General features: G+C 61.0%; 4 protein-coding genes across 4 annotated transcripts; 2 read left to right on the forward strand and 2 right to left on the reverse strand.

Moving 5' to 3' along the window:
* Positions 1-4: 4 nt before the first annotated feature.
* CHLRE_10g467000v5 (uncharacterized protein) lies at positions 5-3397 on the reverse strand. Its single transcript, XM_043067270.1, has 10 exons — positions 3218-3397; positions 2965-3150; positions 2873-2899; positions 2724-2782; positions 2548-2635; positions 2193-2440; positions 2007-2073; positions 1705-1848; positions 1455-1574; positions 5-1332 (listed from the first exon to the last, which is right to left on the reverse strand). Exons 1-10 carry the CDS (start codon positions 3230-3232, stop codon positions 877-879), a joined length of 1410 nt encoding a protein of 469 aa, XP_042920667.1. The 5' UTR covers positions 3233-3397; the 3' UTR covers positions 5-876.
* A 100-nt stretch (positions 3398-3497) lies between these two features.
* CHLRE_10g467050v5 (uncharacterized protein) lies at positions 3498-5899 on the forward strand. Its single transcript, XM_043067271.1, has 5 exons — positions 3498-3791; positions 4050-4286; positions 4380-4562; positions 4671-4804; positions 5023-5899. The coding sequence occupies exons 1-5, from the start codon at positions 3693-3695 to the stop codon at positions 5669-5671; spliced, it is 1302 nt and encodes a 433-aa protein (XP_042920668.1). The 5' UTR covers positions 3498-3692; the 3' UTR covers positions 5672-5899.
* Positions 5900-5909: 10 nt separating this feature from the next.
* Positions 5910-9927, reverse strand: CHLRE_10g467100v5 (uncharacterized protein). The gene is made up of 10 exons (XM_043067272.1): positions 9666-9927; positions 9008-9501; positions 8686-8814; positions 8395-8540; positions 8151-8237; positions 7915-8011; positions 7675-7776; positions 7404-7521; positions 7028-7245; positions 5910-6908 (listed from the first exon to the last, which is right to left on the reverse strand). Exons 1-10 carry the CDS (start codon positions 9742-9744, stop codon positions 6291-6293), a joined length of 2088 nt encoding a protein of 695 aa, XP_042920669.1. The 5' UTR covers positions 9745-9927; the 3' UTR covers positions 5910-6290.
* A 120-nt stretch (positions 9928-10047) lies between these two features.
* CHLRE_10g467150v5 (uncharacterized protein) lies at positions 10048-12739 on the forward strand. Its single transcript, XM_001698409.2, has 6 exons — positions 10048-10214; positions 10523-10746; positions 10997-11161; positions 11303-11354; positions 11476-11551; positions 11735-12739. Exons 1-6 carry the CDS (start codon positions 10202-10204, stop codon positions 11814-11816), a joined length of 612 nt encoding a protein of 203 aa, XP_001698461.2. The 5' UTR covers positions 10048-10201; the 3' UTR covers positions 11817-12739.
* Positions 12740-12894: the final 155 nt, after the last annotated feature.

Here is a 12894-nt window from a genome sequence, read left to right on the forward strand (position 1 = left end):
GTGCTGACATGGGAACTTGCTTACACAGGGTTGCCTAGTACGCGACCCTCTCTCCATAATACGCGTATTAATACAGCGTACTAGGATTCCCAGTACAGTACGGTAAAATACGGTGCATAATACGCTGGGCCAGGAAATCCGGGGGGGAAGCCGACGCAAACACGGCACGCGTGCCCGCACCGGTGTGAATTTGGATTTGGATTTGCGCGGTCATAGTCTTCTAGCGGAATTTCCTTCAACTTATTATGCTCATATTGTTGTAAGAGAACACAGCTGCAGTGCGGAGAGCAGCCATGGTTCGCAAACTTCGACGGACATCCTTTCCAGCACCCCTCGCGCCCCTCGCCCAGCCACGGCGCTGCCACGGCCCACCCCGCTGGTTTCCCCAGCACAACATATTTTCCAACGTACTAGCCGACGAGGGCAGCGTACAGTACGTAGTACAGTACGTAGTACATAGTACGCGTACTACGAACTAGGCAACCCTGTGCTTACAGGCCCGCAACTCGCTTCGCCCCTCCATCACTGCTTGACCCATCGCCACAAGGATACCGCTGCCTGCTTTCCTTGCAGGGATGCCCTGTCCATATGCCATGCCTGCCTCACAAGTCACAACAGCTTATATGAACTTGACCGGAACGCCGCACACCCACGGGAGCACAGGCACAGCACCGCATTTGCAGCGGCTCTGCGCTACGGCTTGTATATACATAGCCAGGGTGCGCCGCCCCCAACAATATAGCCGTCTTTCTGTACCTATAAGTGATCTGGTCTACCGAATGCTGGGTCCGCAACCCGCCACATCACCTCTTCCATCCCACGGCTGTACCCGCGCACACGGTACGCACACATGCCCTCTGTCACTCGCTGATCTAGCTAGTCCTCCTCCTCGTCACTGAGAGCCGCCTGCGCCTGCAGCAATCGCTTGTTGCGCAGCGATAGCTGCAGCAGCGTGTGGCTAACCACGCCGATGCGCACCTCCATGTCGTGCAGCTCCTTGTTAAGCTGCTTGATGGCGGTCTTGATGCGAGCCACAGGCGTGGCGTCCGCGATGTTGCTGCCCTTCTCGTCCATCATGGCCTTCACCTCCTCCAGCGTCTCGCCGATGCGGTGCATCTCCTGGTTCCGGTCCGCCACCGCCTCCGTCTTGCGGTTGTATGTCTCCTGCACGTCCGTGAACGTGGTGCGGGCGGCGCGGTACTGCTGCATGAGGCTCTCAAACTGCTCGTTGAGGAACTTCTCACGCGTCTGCAGCTTCTCCAGCGTGCCGTTCAGGTCCGCACGCAGGCGCTCCAGCGACGTCTTGCTGTCGGGCCAGGCCTTGCTGATCACCTGTGAAAAGTGACAACAGAACCCGTTACATTGGGCAAACGCCAGACGACTGCTGGTCATGACATCCGACAGGTGGTCGAGGCCCCGAAAGGCACCCCCCCCCCCCCACATCCCGTGCACACCTCCTTGTGCTGGTGCGCCTCATCCAGATGTGAGCGCCAGTCCTTCGAGTCGGCGGCGATGGTGATACGCAGCTTCGGCGCCACGCGCTCCAGCTCGATCTTCCAGAGCGTGGGGTCCACCTACAGTCCAGCGCCATATGCGTGGACTTAGTTTGCTTACCGGTGTGCGCGCACAATCAGGGCAACCTTTGCATTGCAGCCCTTTTTGCCCCAGCGCAAATCCCCCAACGTGCTCTCAAGTCTGGCCCACCTTGGACACAAGCACCGCCTTCTCCGCGTCCATCGCCGCGGATGCCCCTGTCCCTGGGCCCGCGGCGTCACCGCGCCCCGGGTCCACGTATACGCCCTCCTCCTCCTCATCGTCATCCGCCTGGTTCTGGGCTGGCATCGCCAGCTGCAGAAACAAAGTGGCCATAAGGGCATGTCATTAATGCAGACACCCACTCAAGCGGGCGATACAGTTATGAGCCATACAGTTAGGGACCGTATATGCGTCCACCGGCTGATTGCACGACAGACTCTTCCCTCAACGACCCTTCCCACATCGCTCACCTCATCCGCACCCTCCATCGCGGCAGCCTCCGCCTCATCGTCCAGTTGCACGCCCTCCTCCGGTTGCCTGCAGCCCATCGGTCGTGGCATTGGCACTCGCAACGCATCGAGACTCAAGAGGCGGGGTGCAGCTTGCAAGCAGATAAGCCCAGATGCCTCACATGTCATTCCATTATGCCTGCTTACCCATCATTTCCGTACGCGGGCCGGCTGTACTTGTGGTGCCGCCGCTCCAGCACGAAGTCCACCAGCCCGTCCAGCACACCCACCACCTCCTTGCCGTTGCCCACTGTGAGCTTGGTAGGGTGGTAGCTGGGCGGCGCAAAGCCCAGCTTCTTCACCGCACCCAGGATGTTCTGGCACGTCAAGTTCGGGTCATCAAACTCCTTGGGAGCGGGCAGCTCCACGCCAGCCAGGCCCAGCAGCCAGGTCGCCTGTGCCCAGCCGCAGGACTCCAGGTCAGTTCGGGACTCAGGGGCGCCCAGGTGCCCACATGTACATCGCCGCCCAGAATCGCTGCCTAAGTGCCAGCACTACGCACCAGACTGGTAAAGTAGAAGAACTGCTCGCTCGAGTTTGCGAGCGGCACCGCAAAATAGAGCCGCGAGAGGGGTTTCCGGTAGGGCTTCCTGCGGGGGGGCGAGGGCACGCGGAGGAGATAGTAACTCAGTACCTCCATCTCACGCTCTTTAACGAACCCACGGAGCCAAGACTTACTTCTTCCTGCAGAAATCCGCCTCGTAGTTTAGCAGCTTCAGCTTGTCGGCCAGCATTTCCTGCGGCATGCGAGAAGCAAGTGTGCTTTTTAGAGACGCTTGCCCAGTTACTGCGCTGTAGTCACAATAGGAGGCGATGAAAATTCTCACCATGCACACGTCCGGCGTTGTTTGTATCTGCGGGGCATAGCATGTGGAGGTTAACTTTCACCGGCTTCGGGGAAAATGCCACCGGTACTCACCTCCAGCGACCTTCCTACAGCTACTGGACCGCCCTTTGTAGCCGGGGGCGGAGGGGGCGCAGGCGCGCCACCGTCCTCCCCACCAGCATCTCCATCGTCGCCGGGTGGAGGGGGAGATGCCTCAGGCGCAAATGCCTCGCCATTTACCGCCTCTTCGGGCGCCTTTGCTAAGGATGACCGCCCACCCTGCAGAAGACGCGCCACAAGGTCACCCGGCCTGTCCTTCGTGCAGCCCGCGCAGACCCGTACGCACCCGCTTGCTGCTCATGTCTCTCGCTTAAATGAATCTACGGTGTAAACCAGAAGCTAGCAGGACATGTGGCAAGGAGCGCGGCTCGCTGGGTTCCCAAGACCTTATATAGACCAAGTTGGAAGGCTGGCCTGTGTCCAGTACAGTAGAGTAATAGCAGCTAGCTAACTAATAGAAGAGAAGCTTAGGACTGAGGCGTCCTCCTCCTGGAAGTTGGGAATGGGGGTCGATAGAGCAATTCTGATTGTTGCACGCAGCACGCGCCCCGTTGAGCCAAGATTGCTAGCAAAGCGGGTGCATTTCGGCTTGCTCAATTGTGTAGTTATGTAGCCTGTCTTACCAGGCAATTTTAAGCAGTTTCGTGACCGCGCCAGTCGACCAGCGGTCCCTGCCCATAGCTCTAAGCAAAAATAACTCTGTGGGGATGCTGATAACAGATAACATGCTAGGGAAACAAGAACCTCAAGCTGTGGGTCCGATGGATGGCCCAGAACCTTCACCGGAGGAGCTGCTCGCGCTGGTAGAACTGCTGCAGCAGCAAGGAATGAACATGGACCAGGTGCCCGCCGACTTAAAGGTGAGGGGGCCAATGTTCCGTGCCTGTCAGGGCAAGAGTTGGGCGTGTGTGTGCGTGTGGGCGGGGCACGGGGGTTAAGGCTGGGTGGGCGAGCGGGTTTGACGGCACGGGCAAGGTGACGGGTAAATGGAGTCACGCCCTGCGGTAACCACTGAAGCAAACGCACTAGAGCTGATGCGCGTGCATCTGTAGTGCCGCCCAGGGCGGCGCCTACCTGCGTGCTGGTCCCAAGTTAAAAACCGCATGCGCTGTATGCAGACGATGCTGCACAACGTCAAGCGGCAGAAGGCGCCGGCTACCAAGGGGCCAGCCACCCCAGAGGCACCAACTGAGGAGATTACGCCAGACCCCGGGTTTGTAATTAAGACAACCGAGACGAAGACCGGGGACAAGATCTTCATCAACGTCTGCTGGCACGACCGTGTGGCTGCGCCGGGCGGCTGGTCTAACGGTGTCATGCCGGATGAGGTGGCTGCAGCGCTGGAGAAGCTGCAGGTGGGCTTTGGGCGGTGGCAGCACATTCATAAGCAACTAGCCCCACGCGCACTATATCAGCTTCTGCTGACCTGCAGCACCTGACGCCTGCAGAGCGCGGGCGGTGATGAGGGTGCAGCTCACATGAGCCCAAGCGAGGTGGAGGCGCTGCGCTTTCCGCTGGCATGCGGGGCGCCGCGTGTCGACACGGATCGCAAAGGTTCACCATGCACCGCCATAGACGTCGTGTTCAACAGCGACGTGGTGCGGGCGGCGGCGTCCGCACGCAAGCTGAAGGTGAGGGCCTGAGGGGGTGGGCTCACGTTCGCTGTAGGGGTAATACGGCATAGCACCAGTTGACCCCCCCCCTGCTTAAATTCCTCTGCACCCTCAAACCCGCACCAGGCCATGCTGATCGAGGTGTCGCTGGGCTGGGTGGGCAACAAGCTGGGCGGCAAGCTGGACCCGCGCTACAAGCTGCCCAAGATGCGGTACAAGGGCGAGGTGGTGGCCAGCCAGCGCATCCGGGCAGACGACAAGTGAGTAACACACTCCGGGGGGCCCCTGCAGCTGCGGGGCTGAGGGGCTGAGGGGCTCTAGTACAGCGCGTGCACGGGCAGTGGATCTGCTTATCTCTTGTGCCGTGTGATTGTCGTCTAGTATGAAGCTAGCACGTCCTGCGGGCAGCTGCTGGCCCCAAGCCTAGGGTAGGCCACTCCAAACCGACCTACAAGCATCTCTCCACTTGCGCGCACAGGCGCAAGAAGCTGGTGACGGAGCTTCGGGAGGTGGATGAGGAGCCCTCCTTCGCGCTGCGGACAAAGAAGGCGCCCGCGCCGCCTCCCATCACTGCGCAAAGCCCAGCATCGGCTGCCTCTTCAACGGTGGCCGCCCCTGCGACAGCAAGCAGCGCGGACCAACAGTCAGTGGCCGCTGTAGGGCCTGCATCCAATCACGACCGGAGCTCGGGAGCGGCAGCTTCCCCCAGTGCGGCTCCAACATACAAGGTGGATTACGCGGGCCGGCCCGTGCAGTGGGTGCAGGTGACTGTGGACTTTCCCGCATCCGGGCCGTCTTCGTCGGCAGCTGCTCAACAGCCGGGGTGCACGAGTGTGGAAGTGTGCGGGAGAAACGTGTACATACGCGCCGGGCCGGGGGCGCCTGAGCTGCACGTGCCGCTGCAGTTCGCGGTGTCGGCCGAGGGCGCCACTGCGGCCTGGCAGGAGCAGCAGCAGCCATCGACAGGCGGCGGCAAGGGGCCAGGGGGCCCGCTCGGGCAGCACTTGGTGGTGCGGCTGCCGTACATGGGCTTGCAGGACTACCTGGCGGACGCAAGGGCGCAGGCGCCGCTGGCGTTTGGACAGCTGTCGTTTGCGAGCAAGGCGCTGCTGGAGCTGGAGCCGTGAGGGGGGATAGCGTGTAGTGATGGGCTGACGCTGAAATGCTGGCGTTCTTAGTGTACGTGGGTTCTGAAGGCGGCTGAATGCTGGCGGTGTGTCACGAGGCAGCGGGTTGCCGGCAGGGAGTTTTGTGTTGTGCGGAAGATTGCAAGCAGTCTTGCCGGCTATATCAGTAGGTGCTGAGTCACATGCGCGGCTGCCGCCATTTGAGGCTTGAGAGCCGAAGACCAGACCTCACTTGGGAGCGCTTTGATGTTTACAGCCGTTGCCAGCAGGGAGTTAGTGAGTATTACAGGCAGTCCCTGACTCACTAGCCGACCAACCGGGGGTTACCTGAACCTCCGAGGCACTTGCCATCAGCGCACTCCTTCACAATGATACCGTTTGTATGGTCTACGCCTAGTCCAGCGAGGTATGCAACCCAGGTTCCAGTCCCTGCCAGTCCAAAGCATTCCCATTTATAGAATCGCCAGGCCACATGCATGCAGGCCTTACAGAATACATGTCAGCTAAGGCGTGTGTCCTTGCTAAGCGTGGCAACCGTGCCCAGCATCAGCGCCACTTGAACCAAAAACTAAAGGGACTACTGCTTGCTCATATAAAGCCTGCCCGCTGGAGCTACACCTCAGTAGCGTGGCGGTCCGTTGTAGGGCCCCTGGTGCGGCGGCGGCGGGCGCTGGTAGTAGCCCTGGCCGGGTGGCGGGGCTCCATACTGCGGCCCTAGCGGTGGCCCACCTGCGGGGTAGTGCGGTGGCGGCGGGCGCTGAGGCGGGCCGCCGCCTGGACCTCCGTAGTAGCCGCCAGGCCCCCCTGGTCCCGCAGGCCCTCCCAGTGCGCCGGGCGGAGGCGCCCCGTAGCCAGTGCCGTAGTGGGGCGCTGGGTGGGTGCCGCCGGGCGGAGCATGCTGGGGCGGGTAGCCGGGGTGCTGCTGCTGGTGGCCGTAGCTGGGCGGCGGCGGGGCGTACTGCTGACTGCCTCCGTAGGGTTGGTGGCCATAGGGCGGCCCGTGCGGCGGAGGAGCGCCGTACTGCTGCGGCGCCTGCTGATGGTGGGCCGGCGGCGGGGGTCCACCATACGAAGGTTGCTGCCAGTGGCCGCCTCCGTAAGGGTCCGGGCCGTTGCCACTGGGCCCAGCCGGCGGCGCGTTGTCCTTGAGCGGCCGCATCCAGTTGCCGCCCCCGCCCCCACCGCCGGCAGCACCGCCCCCGCCTCCACCACCCTGCGCACCACCGCCACGGCCGCTCTGCATGAAGGTTGCAAGCACACAGCAATGTTCCTATTAGGACCACCTAACACAGAATGGCGTGGAAGTTCGAGGTTGGCAGCTTTCCGTAAAGCGAAGTGCTTCAACATGTCGCTCACCTGGTGGTGTTGGTGGCCGTGTCGGCCACTATCATGGTCTCCCCGGCCGCCACCGCTGCCACCGCCTCCCCGACCGCCGCGGCCACGACCTTGCCCGTGTCTTCCGCCACCGCGGCTTCCCTGCCCACGGTCTTCGCCCCCCAGCCCTAGCAGGGCACCCATGGCCCCCGCAGTGGCCGCCACCTGGAAGGAGGTGCCCGGGCCCTGGGTGCCGCCGCCTGCAACGTCAGGGCAATGAGAGACCGGGGCTTGGCGTATCAGCCATGCATGTGGCCCGTGGGGCTCCGGGAGCCTTCCATCGTCATCCTCCAAGACGAGAAGCCCAGCCGGAGATGCATCCACATAGGTTTCACCTCACATGCGCGGCAGCACTCACCTCGGCCGGCTGCCTTGGTCCTTTGCCGAGGCCGGCCGCCACCAGCAGCTGCTGCGCCCTCCGCCGCCACACCACCAGCCTGGCCTCCCTCTGGCCCGCCCTTGCGTTTTGACACTTGCTGCGGGCACATATACGATTCAGTGTTATCGGCCCGCCTTTCACAAACGTTGTCCAGCACAAAACTGTGCATGCTTCTTCCAGCTTTCAAGAGTACTCTATGCTCCGGCCCTCCTGGCTCCTACTGCTCGTCCCGCCCTCCCTGAATCCGCACCTGTCTCAAGTAGTGCTGCTCCGCCTCGTCGTCACTGAAGTACACCTCGTCGTCGGAGGCGGGCTCGGGGTCGGCGCCGCGGCCCGACCTGCCACCGCCGTACTACAAAGGATGACATAAGCAGAGGGACCCGGTGCATGTGGCAGATTGCGGTGCATTGAAAGTGGTTGACAAGGTACAGGTGAAGGCCCATACCACGAAACAGGCCCGTCTTTTACACCCTGCAGTGCTGCTGCTCACAAGTTCATCTGCAGTGATGTGCTTGGCTAGGCGCGGAACCACAAACAGAGCCGCCCCGGGCTTGACGCAGTCGGGCAGGGGGCCCTTGACCACGTGCCTGTTTAACGGCGGGAGACGTCCGCCGAATGTAGCGGCAACATATTCGGTACAAAGCGCCAGGAGTGTGTGAACGACTCATGTAGGCACCTCCTAAGCATGCTGACCATATTATTGCGCGTGCGCACACCTGGACGCACCTGAACGCGTACAGCGGCTGTGACACTGGCCCAAACACCTCCTCCACCACACCTAGCGCCGTGCGATCCTCAGCCACCACCACACTCCTGCATCAGCAAGATAGGGGATGTCAGAGAAGAAAGTTAGGCGGGAGTCATAAACTCTGAACAGGTATTTGTCAAGCACCCCAGTTACCAAGCATGCCCCTGAAGGAGCCCTCTTGCCCCACGTCAACCAGCTGCCTGGCCCTCAGTCCGGACCCACCCGTCTGCAAGCGGCCTGCTGTTGGGCAGTCCCTGCATCACCACCATGCCCTCCAGCACACTCAGGCAGGTGCCGGCCGGCTCCATGGCGTCCTCGGAGGTCACCACCACGTCAGCGCCCAGCTCCGGCGCCTCAGTGGGCAGGCCCTGCAGTGTGAGCAGGCGCAGGGACACAGAGCATCAGTGCCAGCGGCTGCTGTAATCCAGGGCAGCTGCGACTCAGTACTCGTATCAAACAACGCTGGTAGTCACGCGAGTGCCCATGCTGCCACCATGCTGCCGCCACACGCACCAGGTCCTGCAGGGCGCTGCGGCCGCCCCCGCCCCCGCCTCCGCCGCCCTCCTCGTCGTCGCCGTCCTCTGCGTCCGCCACCGCGTAGGCCCGCGTGATGAGATCGCGCAGGCCGTCATGGTCCAGAGCCTGGAGAGGGGGCGAGCAGTGTGGGATGAGTGAGGGGGTGTAAAGGCGGGGAGGCGGGCCAAGTAAGACATCAAAGCTGGTTAGCGGGGGATGATGTTGGCAAGTATGCCACCACATGACAGCAGGTGAAGGCGCGCAGCCCGGCCACAGCTGGGCATTCAAGTTCCCCAGACGCATCCCGTCAGCGCCTCACCTCGAGCTCCTCGTCATCCACCATGCGACTGGTGGCCGCCGCAGCCTCCTCCTCGTCGTCGCTGCTGCTACTGCTGGTGAGCGGACTGCTATCGGTCTCCGCCTCCCGCATCTCTACGTCGCCCGCCTCCTCGCTGGCCACCAGCCTCACCGCCACCCGCCCGCTTGCGTCGTCCACCTGCAGCTGTAGCGACACGCCCTCCTTAGTCCGGCCACCAGGCGGCGCATCGCCTCCTTCCTCACTGCTGTCCTCCGCGCTGTCACCAGTGTCCTCATCCGAGTCACTGTCCTCATCACTGCTGCTGTCATCCGAGCTGTCTTCGCTGCTGTCGACGGGCCGCATCTGTGCTGGCGCCAGGACCTCCAGTGCGGCTGCCGCTGCGGCCGCCGCCACCTCCAGGTCGTCCACGGAGGGCAGCTCGAACACGGCGGGGTCGTCACAGCCAGCGGCAAACCCTGCCGCGCCAGGGCCGTGACCACCCGGACCAGGGGGCCCTGCGAGGGACACATGTGAGAAATGTACATGGCGGGAAACAGCCTCGTCGAGAATGCTCCGCTGGCTGCCAAAGGAAGCGTTGTTGCTATGTCGATTGACGACGGCTGGCGACGCCGAAACCCTCGTTCCGAGTGCGCCGCCGCCATACCCCAGAGCGACCAACCTTGTCTTTCTCTTGCTTTCATATCAATATCAGCACCAATGTCAACACCAGCCGCGTTGGCGGCCGACAACAGGTCCATGCTCGTCTACCGTGTGGTGGACTCAATTGCAGAAGTCAATACTATCATATGTCACTAGCTATGCGCATGGTACTGACAAGAATGGCGACAAAGAAAGGTGTCTTGACACAAGGCCGTTTCAACTGAGTTCTCGGCTTTGCAAAAGCTAGCGGATGAAGTCTCTACTTGCGTCTTATTCTCCTTATCGGGCTTTGGTTTGCCAAACGAGTCGCAAAGTTCTCTAGAGCGTCGCATGGACCGGAACCTGAGAGGCCGGAACATGAGGGGCCAGCAACTTGCTGAATAGCGAGTTTACACGACTAATAAATGCCTTCCAAACATGATTATTAGGACCTTAGCATGAATGACACGACTCCAGCGTTACCTACGCGCACATGGCCTGAACACAGGGATCCGTGTCTTTACATACATTAACACAGCATGCTGTGCAGCCTTAAAGGTCGTCGGCGTACTTGTTATGGCGCTGGGAGGTGATCGGAGTTGGGTTTGGGGCATGACTTCCTTGGGTCCTTCTTGCGCACCGTGGCATGTTGGCTGACGGTGGTGCGCCAGAAATCAATGTGTTGGGCTTAGCGCATGATAAGAGGGAGATGCGGCATGAGTGCGGGCCAAGCCTTGGCCCGCGCGGTCGTGTGGGTGGTATGGAGGGGTGCAAGCGGTCTGGGTACGCCATAGGGCGCAGCAGCTTCCCAACTTCAGGGCCTCGCTCAGGGCCGTTGACTGAGACAACCCGGTCATACCAGTATGTGCCTTGGTGTGTGCACTCTGTTGTGTACAGGTGTGCTGTATAGGCAAGCTGCCACTGGCTCCGGCTCAGGATTCAAAGTGCATGGCCAGGCTGTCTCCCTGAACTCCCCCGGCACATCTCCGCTACTGCCGCTGCTAGTGCTCGGCAGCACGGGCCTTGTCCAGGTGTCGGCGGCCTGGACGGGGCTGGGGGCCTGCCACTGGCACCTGCCCTGGCTGCTCAATGTCCAGCTGGGGCTCCTGGCGCTACTACTGGTAAGGGCTGGCACACATGCTCGGAGTAGCCGGAGCATCGGGCTTTTTGGGAGAAGTGAGCTTCTTGGGAGTTGTTCAAGGCCAGGCCACGACCATCAATTTTAGCGCAATACAGCCAATGGATGACACAGTCCATGGGCGACACGCGCAATGGGTGACACAGCTTTGCTCCACACCACCTGTCCCACACCACCTGTCCCACAGTCTGAGTCTTTGCTCCACACCACCTGTCCCACACTCCCACGTGCAGGCCAGCCAGATGTGCATCACGGCCGCAGTGGTGTCGGCGTCTGAAGCCAAAGCCGGTATTGGCCGGGTGGCGGGGCTGCCACACGCGCCATCCAGTGGACGGGAGGTCTTGTTTGACGCGCTGAGGTCGCACTGGGGCCCCGGCATTGCGGTCGTGGCAGTGGAAGTAGGTGCTGGGCGGGGCTTGATGCTATAGGACCCAAGCTCTTCGACGCATGCACTGACATCCCTTTCACGCCCGCATGCCTAGCGAAGTAGCATGCTTGAAGCATAAGCCAACGTATCTGACTCGTGTTCTTCTGAGCAGGTGACAACATTGCTCGTCGCGTGTTTGCTACACGCCATGTACATACGGGCAGGTGCGCACCCGGCGTCCTGGATTACGGATGGGATGGCTCTGAGAGATGGTGACGTATGTGTGGCTAGCGTCAAGCCGTTGCTGACCTCTTGCACCTACCTCATATTGTGCTGGGCCCGCAGACGAAGCCGCGGAAGAAGCGGAAGAGCTAGGAGCCACCCGCCAGGGAGATGCATCAGCGCCGTTGCTTACTCCTAGGTGCGCAGCTGCATCGCCGACGGACACTGTGTGCACACGCTGGCCATTCCTAAATGAACCATCGAGCTTCGTTGCAGACACACAGTATATATCCTCGAAGCACCTCGGGACCACCTTTGCCCTTGCATGCCTGTATGTATGTGTCGTACATACGGTTACTGTCATGATCCGCCCCAAACGCAGGCGCAATGAACATATGGCGACCAGCGGACAACGGACGGGCATCGCATCACAGCCTACCCGACATGCGAGCCAACGGGTGTGAGATGAGCACCTGAATTCCTCGCACCGATGTGGCCGGCCTTGAGGCATGCTCTGTATGCGGGCGGGGTTTGTTTGTCATACTTTGCAGTGCACTTGCGGTCCCTTCCTGCTGAGAAGCTCAGTAGTCGATGTGTTACGTCGAGGCGCAATCCCAGCATACTTTGTAACGTGTAATAATCGGCGCTTGCGAAAGTCACGGGTTGCCCACCATGAGGACATACTTGTCCCCGGGGACCCGTGCGCCGCTGCCGTGAGGGTTGGCTACGCTGACTGTACACTATTGTGCGCATCAGGTCATGACTGTGCACTATTGTTGGCTATGCTGACTGTACACTATTGTGCGCATAAGGTCATGACTACCGTAGATATGTTGCGGTCAAAGCGGTTGGTAAGGGCTTTCGCACATTCACGCTGTCAGTGGGAAGACCTATGTGGGTTGTACGCTTATTTGCTTGGGAGCAGATTGCCTGACGTGGGGGTTTCGAAGGGGGATGCTGCCACATACAAGATGCCTGTTCACAGCAGCGAGATACTGAGCGAGTTGCAACCTAAATGGCATGTCTGCGTCGTGCGTGATTGCCATGTATTGCTGGCTACCAAGCCGCCATGGGGACTGGGGAGGGAATAAGGGGTTATCGGTAATCGCCAAAAGGCTCACAGCCAGGACATGCGGTAGGTGCGGGCGTGCGGCACAACATGAAGTCCAAAGGGGCAAGAGGGAGCGGGATGCCCCTTAACGTAGGGGTATGTGTCCTGGCGCGAACCGCTTCGAACCCATACTTTGCTCAAGGGCAGTCCGTGAAGTGGGTAACGTGGGCCTTGTTTCAGGTTGTTCGTCCTCAGACTGTGGAGGGCGTGTGTGGAGGGGCTCAGCCCCTTTTCCCGTGACCGGGGAACACTTGTCAGCTTTTTTGGACCCACCGACACCACGACACTACTGTGCATGCGACAAGGAAAGGGTGGTTTTCTCTCGCAAGGGAAAAGTGGGCTGAGCCCACGCCATGTCTCCAGTCTGAGGACTGAGGCCGCAAGCGTCTACCTCGTCTCCCAGAGATAGCCGGGTCAGTTCGTACAGGGGC

Source organism: Chlamydomonas reinhardtii, chromosome 10, assembly GCF_000002595.2.
Source record: "Chlamydomonas reinhardtii strain CC-503 cw92 mt+ chromosome 10, whole genome shotgun sequence".
Lineage (NCBI taxonomy): Eukaryota > Viridiplantae > Chlorophyta > Chlorophyceae > Chlamydomonadales > Chlamydomonadaceae > Chlamydomonas > Chlamydomonas reinhardtii.

Bases quoted from the DNA above. Each gene is read 5' to 3' on its own strand.
- CHLRE_10g467150v5 (XM_001698409.2), top strand. The intron at 11,162-11,302 runs GTAGGTGCTGGG...TCTTCTGAGCAG, and splicing joins TTGCGGTCGTGGCAGTGGAA to GTGACAACATTGCTCGTCGC. The intron at 11,355-11,475 runs GTGCGCACCCGG...CTGGGCCCGCAG, and splicing joins CGCCATGTACATACGGGCAG to ACGAAGCCGCGGAAGAAGCG.
- CHLRE_10g467050v5 (XM_043067271.1), top strand. From the start codon at position 3,693: ATGGATGGCCCAGAACCTTCACCGGAGGAGCTGCTCGCGCTGGTAGAA. The intron at 4,287-4,379 runs GTGGGCTTTGGG...TGACGCCTGCAG, and splicing joins CAGCGCTGGAGAAGCTGCAG to AGCGCGGGCGGTGATGAGGG. The intron at 4,805-5,022 runs GTGAGTAACACA...TTGCGCGCACAG, and splicing joins CGCATCCGGGCAGACGACAA to GCGCAAGAAGCTGGTGACGG.
- CHLRE_10g467000v5 (XM_043067270.1), bottom strand. The intron at 2,441-2,547 runs GTGCGTAGTGCT...GGCTGGGCACAG, and splicing joins TCTTCTACTTTACCAGTCTG to GCGACCTGGCTGCTGGGCCT. The intron at 1,575-1,704 runs GTGGGCCAGACT...GCTGGACTGTAG, and splicing joins AGGCGGTGCTTGTGTCCAAG to GTGGACCCCACGCTCTGGAA.
- CHLRE_10g467100v5 (XM_043067272.1), bottom strand. From the start codon at position 9,744: ATGGACCTGTTGTCGGCCGCCAACGCGGCTGGTGTTGACATTGGTGCT. The intron at 7,522-7,674 runs GTGCGGATTCAG...ATGTGCCCGCAG, and splicing joins AGCAGCACTACTTGAGACAG to CAAGTGTCAAAACGCAAGGG. The intron at 7,246-7,403 runs GTGAGTGCTGCC...CTGACGTTGCAG, and splicing joins GACCAAGGCAGCCGGCCGAG to GCGGCGGCACCCAGGGCCCG.